At 44.1% G+C, this 7,724-nt stretch overlaps 1 protein-coding gene across 1 annotated transcript in view; it reads left to right on the plus strand.

Moving 5' to 3' along the window:
* AP3M1 (adaptor-related protein complex 3, mu 1 subunit) overlaps positions 1 to 3,628 on the plus strand; it is an 11,736-nt gene extending 8,108 nt beyond the window's left edge. The window contains exons 6-8 of the mRNA XM_010153110.1: positions 589 to 796; positions 1,832 to 1,976; positions 3,239 to 3,628. Of these exons, the coding sequence (XP_010151412.1) occupies positions 589 to 796; positions 1,832 to 1,976; positions 3,239 to 3,339 (454 nt within the window). The 3' untranslated portion in view covers positions 3,340 to 3,628. The remainder of the gene's footprint in view (positions 1 to 588; positions 797 to 1,831; positions 1,977 to 3,238) is intronic.
* Positions 3,629 to 7,724: the final 4,096 nt, after the last annotated feature.

The following is a 7,724-nucleotide window of genomic DNA, read 5'->3' on the forward strand; positions in this document are numbered from 1 at the left end:
GTGGCCAGCAGGTCGAGGGAGGGGATTCTCCCCCTCCACTCAGCTCTCCTGAGACCCCACCTGTGGAGCCCTCAACAAAGGATATCGACCAGTTGGAGCAAGTCCAGAGGAGGCCATGGAGATGATCAGAGGGCTGGAGCACCTCTCCTATGAAGACAGGCTGAGAGAGTTGGGCTTGTTCAGCCTGGAGAAAAGAAGGCTCTGGGGAGACTTTATAGCACCTTCCAGTTACTTAAAGGGGGCCTACAAGAAAGATGGGGACAAACTTTAGCAGGGCCTGCTGTGATAGCACAAGTTGTAATGGTTTTAAACTGAGAGGGTGGATTCAGACTAGATATCGGGAAGAAGTTTTTTACAATGAGGTTGGTGAAACACTGGAACAGGTTGCCCAGGGAGGTTGTGGATGCCCCATCCCTGGAAATACTCAGGGTCAGGTTGGAGAGGGCTCAGAGCAACCTGACCCAGTGAGTGTGTCCCTGCCCATGGCAGGGGGATTGGAACTAGATGGTCTTTAGGTCCCTTCCAACCCAAACCATTCTATGATTCTAAGTAGCCAAGATGCATTCAGCTACTGTCTTCTCTCTTCAGCTTGGTGGCAATTCCCGTATATGTGAAGCACATGATCAGTTTTAAGGAAAACAGTTCTTCGGGAAGATTTGATGTTACCATTGGACCAAAACAGAATATGGGGAAAACAGTAGAAGGAGTTGTTATGACAGTTCACATGCCAAAGGCCGTACTTAACATGAACCTCACCGCTACACAAGGCAGCTATACATTTGACCCAGTTACTAAAGTAAGTCTTCCAGTTTTGTTTATTTAAATACCTAAGACAACATTAGAACAAGTCATACATGTTGCAGAGCACTGGGGCAGCGTTTCACACTTAGCAGAAAACTTGCCCGTCAGCATATGTTTATGAATTAAAAGCTTATTTTTAAAATTTCCTTTTTCAAACTTAAATACACACCACTTGTGATTTCTGATTTTACCAGTCTATTCTTCCCCTTCCTCTCTTTTTCCCTTCTCCTTCACCCCCTAATATTTTTCTTTAGTATTTAGCAGTATTTTGCTGGTGGTTTTAGCTATAGTATATTTTGCTATCTGTATGTTCTTTAAAACATACTTAACTGGAGAAAATGCAGTAGACTAGAAAATGGGTAGCCAGAAAAACAGGGAGCAGAAGATGAGAAAAAAAAACTCTTCCAAAAGATTAATCTGTCTGAAGACACACAGGAAGGAAGACAAAGAGTTTGAAAAACTGTATCTTGGGAGTCCTGCTTTCTTGCCTCTGAGTTGGGGTTTGAGACCTAAATTTCCTAAAGCTCCAGCAGCTTTTTAGTGCCCAGAAAACATTCTGCTGGTTCTAACACCCTGCTCTGAGCTTTCTGCCACCCTTGGAATACCTTAGTCAGCATCTGATTTGAATTTTAAGTGAAATCTCTCCAAATAATTTTTTTTTTTCTTTAAAAAAAAGAACTGACCGTAATCTCTTAAAAACAAACGCACCAGTAAAAACTCTGTGCTGGTTACTCTCCTTGCTTCATGGTTCTAGCTGACCCAGCCTGACAACAGGAACAACCACCATTACTAAGGGAACCAGAAGCATTAAGTGCACAGACCACTTAAGGGGTGCTGACAGGGCAAAAGAAATGCTGGGAGAACACAGGCACCGTACCGAGAGGAGCCCTAGCCATGCCATCTCCCAGCCCGTGGGACAGTTCTCGGGGCCAGCAGGGTACCTCAGCCAGCACACTAAAAGCTTGACATGAACTTGACGTCCTGTGTTGTTTCCTAGAAAGCTACTGCTTCTTTTCTCTTTCCTGACAAGGTGTTAACATGGGACGTTGGGAAAATTACCCCTCAAAAGCTACCAAACCTGAAGGGCATAGTGAACCTGCAGTCTGGAGCCCCCAAGCCAGAGGAGAATCCAAGTTTAAACATCCAGTTTAAGATACAACAGCTTGCAATTTCAGGTGAGTGGGTGGGTTTATGGGAAATTGGTACTGAGGGAATGAGTAGCAGTAGGAAACAAGTGGGAAACTATTAATCTTTTAATTGGAAATGCTGATCTGAAGTCAGTTTGATCCAAAAAGTGAAGCCTGATTTACCCAAACCTGGCAGTTACCCTTGCTGGGAATTGTGAATTCCCAATTGTTTTGCCCAAGAAAGACGGTGAGAAGTGTACAGAAGAATGGATTTATCTTTGTGGACTTGTGCATTAAACATGCAAATTTATCCTTTTAGTGAAGAGTGATGGAAGATGATTTAGCATGCTGCTCTTGACTTGCGTTAGCCTTGTACCACCAATGCCCTTTCTAGGGGTCAAAAAACTCCAGTAATTTTAAAGAATGCCCTTCTTATTCATTCCTTCTGGCGCTGGTTTGGTTTTAATCTTCAAAAACAAAAATCACATAAAATCAGAATGAATTCTGTAGGGCAAGTGCAAAAGTACATTTAAAGCAAACAAGGCCTTGGTCTGCAAACACTTACACTGTGTGAGTTTTCCTTGTGTAAAATGCTTCTCCAAGCAAGCTTTGCAGGATTTGAGAGGCAGACAGAGTGAAGGCTCCCATCTGGAAAGGAAGAGGATGACCGAAGGCAGTAGATGAGAACTGGCGGTAGTACATGTAATGAATACCTTTCTGGGTAGGTCCTGGGCTGCGGTCCTTCTGCTTCCTGCACTACTTTGAGGAGTAAGTAACAGTTAGTCCTTGTCTCAACTTGTTAGTCCTAGAACAGAGACCTGCAGTTTCCTCTTAAACGTGCAGCCCATTACTTGAAATCTAGCCAAACTGAAGGGTCCGATGGCTGGATGCCAGGGATAATGGACCTGTGAGAAAGTGGGGGACAACCTGAAACTGTCAAAGTACTTGAGGGCCAGTGGGGCTCCTCGGTTATAGAAGAGGGACTACTGGTCCTTGCAATCGTGATCTAGGGCAAAAAGGATTCTAAAACTTTTGGAAACAAGTTCAGTGCCCAGTAGCTGTGGAAGAGCTCATCACTTCATCCCTTGGAAGGAGGATGGTGTCTCACTGAGTGGAACGGAGGACAGGGCAGCTGTGATTAAGTGGCAAGGAGGGTCTTCACTGCTTCAGACTGGAAGAACTTGTGAAAGGAAGGAAAAACAGCCTCCTGATGCATCTTGACATGCTTCAAGAAAGCAGGACTTTTAAACAGACTGACATGGTTTCTAGCGTTCTGCTTCTCACGTTATACATGATTTTGTCTTTTTCAGGACTGAAAGTGAATCGCCTAGACATGTATGGAGAAAAATACAAGCCTTTTAAAGGTGTCAAATACATTACAAAAGCCGGAAAATTCCAAGTCAGGACATGAGAAGATGTCATGAGAAGATTTCCTACTTCCAGGAGGAAATTCCCCCTGAACAAAACTTGACTGCTTAGTGACTTGTTGCTATTAATTAGGTGCCAATTAATTAATAGACACTGATTAGTTTGGGATCAAAGCATCTGTGCACAGCAGCTCTTAAGATGAAAGCATAGTGTAGTTTTTCTTATTATGGCTTTAAATTAAGGTACTTGTTTTCTAATACACCTTCACTCTTTTTTTATGGAATTGTGCTGGTGAGTAGTTTGATAGAGGTGATCCACAAAACGTCGCGAACACGACACTGCCAGTCAGATACCAAAGCCCAGAGGCCAAGCACATTACAAGGGCCAGACAGGCCCCCGGAAAAGTCTCGTGGCACGTTTTGCTGCTGCAGCCACCTGCAAAGAAAGCTCAGCTATTCTCACAGCCCGCCGCAAGACGGTGTGCCACATGGCATCACTTCAGAAACACAGCAGCAGTGAGAGCGGTGGGGCTCCCGCAGGGGCCTGGGACATAGCACGTGTCACTCCTGAAAAAGAGCTTCTGATGAAGAAAAAGATAATTTCCTTGTTTACAAGAAATCGCCTTTCTTAAGAAGCATTTGCCTTAATCAGCTTTCATTTGTGCCATCTGCAGATGAGCTGATAAAAATAACATTCTGCATTAAATCTGGGAGGTGATTGTTGCTTCAGTAATCCACTTTCTTTCCATTCAATCTCATCATTGCCATCATTTTTTTTAAGAATACAGTTGCAGAGAGCGAGATCTATTTTTTATGTGAAGCCTTTGCTTTGATTTAGATGTTCCACTTGTTTGAAGTGGATGCCACCAGATCTGTGCCGTGTGTACATCGGAGCGTAGCTTTTTAGGTAGCACAATAGAAGTGTCAAGTGTATTTAATGGTTGTGTGCTTTAATGTTATGAAATAAAGGGAACTGTGCTGCAAATGCATCTTTTCTTGTGCCATCTTCACGCTGCTGTCAACTGTGCATGGTGCTCTTCGGTGAAGACAGCTGATACGCAATTAAACGATGATGATTTGCTACATCTTTACCGAGTTTGATCACTGTGCAGCTATTTCAAGTTTAGAAAGGGCATGTGGGAGCAGGGCAGGTAAGCTCCCTTCCATATTTCTTATTTTTAAACGGAGGACAATTAATGTTTAGATTATGATGTTTCAAAGCACAGCAGTGATGATGCAAAGCTGACTAAACTTTTCCTTATAGCCCAGCATAAATGCGTTACCTTTGTAAAGCAACACCAGCTCCACAGCACCTGTCGGGGGGTTTCCAGAAGCTTTGTTTCCCTAACCTGTTGGGTTTACGAATTGATGAATAGGCACTAACTGCCTCAGAGGAAGAACAGGAACTGCAGCCATTCAGTACTCAAAATTTAAAATACTGGGGCAAAAAAGTGATTGGGGCTGAAAAAAAGGAGGGGGGAACCCATCTGAACACTGGCAGCAAGGAGAGAAACAGCACATATTCTCCAGTATTACCTTTGGTAACATCACTGCGGTAAACTTGGCCACACCCAGTTTGAATTTCTGAAATTTCAGTATATTAGTGTAGATAAACCAGCACTTTTAAGAGCCAACACCTATGAGAAAGCCGTCCGTTGGTGCAGACCTAACACTGGGTGTTAAAAGCTGCCAACCTCTACTTTGCCTTTTTCAACTAGAGAAACATCCCTGGATTCATTACTCACCTACAGGTCCACCCCACATCTCAGCAGATGGCATCCTTCTGACGGAAGCCTTGTCTGCAGATGTGACTGACAACGTCCCAAGCTGAAGGCTGCTCTCTGCATCAGCTGCCTGGAAACGCCGCAAGATCTCCTTTCAGAACGGACACCGTCGCTGGCAGAGAACATGATGTCATATCAGCACTGGCTGCCCTCGACACCAGCACTTCCTGTCAGCAGGTTACAGAACAAGCCTTGCCAACCTTCTGGGGAAGCAGGCACGAAGCTTCCGTCTCAGTAAGGGCTTTGCTCCATACTTCCCAGCACGACATTCACCCGACGGGAAACCACCCTGAGCGGGACGATGGCTTTTGTCAGAAGCGGTGGTGGTTGTGCGAGGCTTACTCCTTGTGCTGAGGCGCGCTGGCTCCTGCCGCATCTCCGAACAGCAAACCACTGCAGAATCCACAGAAGGGGGAGCTGTGCCCATACTCTCCCTGCTAAACACATGTGAGTAGTACCAGCTTAAGAGAGGAGCGGGTGTCAGTACTGAGGAGTTCGTACTGCCGCATTCCTGGGAGTGCTGACACAGGTAGGCCTCATCCTCTCTCAGGTACAGGGAGAACTGAGCCAACAGAATGAAATCTATTTTTACCTGTTACTACAAAATCCCAGGATGCCTTCTGACACCGTGGGACTATATTGGGTCCTACAGCACCAAAAAATGTTGGTTCCACAAAGTCAGAACGCCATGTGTGCTGGTAGAAACTCTTGGTGAGAAAAAGTGTTTGTAAGAGGTTCTTGCTGTGAAGGAAACGGGACAGTGATTCCAAGCGAATCACCCTTGCGTTCGGTATTGGCCAGAGTAGCACTTCCTCCCGCACGGACAGATCAGGCAAATCCCATTTCAGGTTTTCAAAACCTTGTTCCGTGCTACTAGAACAGATGACTACCAGGCCTCCGGAAAAACTCCCGCTTTCTCCCACTGGACCACAGCTTCCAGTAACTTCTTAAATTACCAGTTTGACAGGCACAGAAGACAAAACCGACTTGTTTCAGTCTGCCCTGTTGGAGCATCTTTGCGCTTTTTTCTGGTCAGGATATGTAGAAACATCTGTGCTGCTTTCGTGTTGCTGCTGCTGTAGCTTCCTGTTGTGACAGTGCTACCCACTGCTCCGCTGCCGTCATACTCACAGGCCGCCATTTGTACAAATGCATTTTTATTGTTTTAAGAGAACCAAAAAAGGTTGAAAACATTAGACTATACAATACTTTTGGTTTATAAACAAAGTTTTATAGTGGTAAAACATTTCTAAGTGACATTCATGGTCTTTTTCAAATTTTTGCTGCATTTCAGGTCTGAAGACCAATAGTGTTCAAAAAAGCAGGAATTGCATAAGGTGGACAAGTATCTTAGCTTCTACAAAACAGTCCAAGAACTTACAGCAAACATTCCGGAAGAATATCAAAGGCAACCATGATTCATAACTCTCCTGCAAACATTCCTCAACGAACACAAAGTGATCTTTGGCATAAACAATTATGTATTAAAGGCATTAGTAATATTGCATTAATATCAGTCAAGCAACTAAACAGTGATGCTAAAACAAAAATCTCACAGAGAAGCCTCAGTGGGGGGGAGGAGACGTGAGGAGCATTAAAAGTCACCAAGGAAGACTATTTAGAAAATCCCTTAAAAATAACCCCTACCTATTCAGTGTTATTTACTATTAAATAGAAATTACTACATTAGAATTACGTTAAAGAACTGGTATAAACCAACCAAATGCAAGACATTCAGGTTAAGGCTCTGGCACCCCTTCCTCCCTCTTCCTGCTGCAGGTAACTGCAGGAGAACACTACGGCAGGATCCTGGGTACCACAAATTTCCTAATACCCAGGCACAAGGCGTGAATTAAAGACAAACACATGTTTTCTCTCGCTAAGGTCAGTTTGAGGCAGATGTATTCTAATCACTTAACTTCCCTTTTTAGATAACAGTGCAATGAGGGGGGAAAGGGGAGAGGTCCAACTGCAGGATAGCTGTTACAGAGGGGTAAAGGACAGCTGACTACATCGTGTGTCTCTTGGAGCTGTTAAGACTGAGCAGTTTTCCCACAAGGGCACTTCCATGAAAGGTGGTTTGACCGTGCAGCAGTTTTCAGCCAATTAAGAGCATCATGAGGCCAGTGCTGATCTGGGCAGAATTCTGCAAGTGTTCCGTGCCAATGTACAGAGACCATTCTGAAGCAGTTGTTCTCCTTTCTGTCAAAGGCTAAAGGGGACTACGGAGCAATTAAATGAACATATATATATATATATAAAAATTATGGAAGGATAAAGGCATCCCAAGTCTATTTTCATAATAAAGTGGGGGGATTTCATGGGGTTTTATTGTTGTGGGGCTTTTGCGTTTTGGAGTTTTTAGTTTGTTTTCTTTTTGGAAGATAGTCTTTGTTCAGTTCAGTATTACTAGAACTTGAAAAACAATTTTGAGCCTCCAAACATTAAAAATGGTGAGGCTATCCCAGCACGTTTAGCATGAGGAACCACCGTTTGCTGGTAGCTGACAGACTACCTGAAAAGGGTTTCGTGTCCCTGCAGGGCTTGGGTTGCAAAAAGCTTTGGACTGCTGGAAACAAGGGCAGTGAGGCAAAAGGCCATTTTTAGTTGACTATCTTAATTTCCGCCTGGAGCGGCTGGAATAA

The sequence above is a fragment of the Eurypyga helias genome, unplaced genomic scaffold, assembly GCF_000690775.1.
Source record: "Eurypyga helias isolate BGI_N326 unplaced genomic scaffold, ASM69077v1 scaffold11806, whole genome shotgun sequence".
Taxonomy (NCBI): Eukaryota; Metazoa; Chordata; class Aves; order Eurypygiformes; family Eurypygidae; genus Eurypyga; species Eurypyga helias.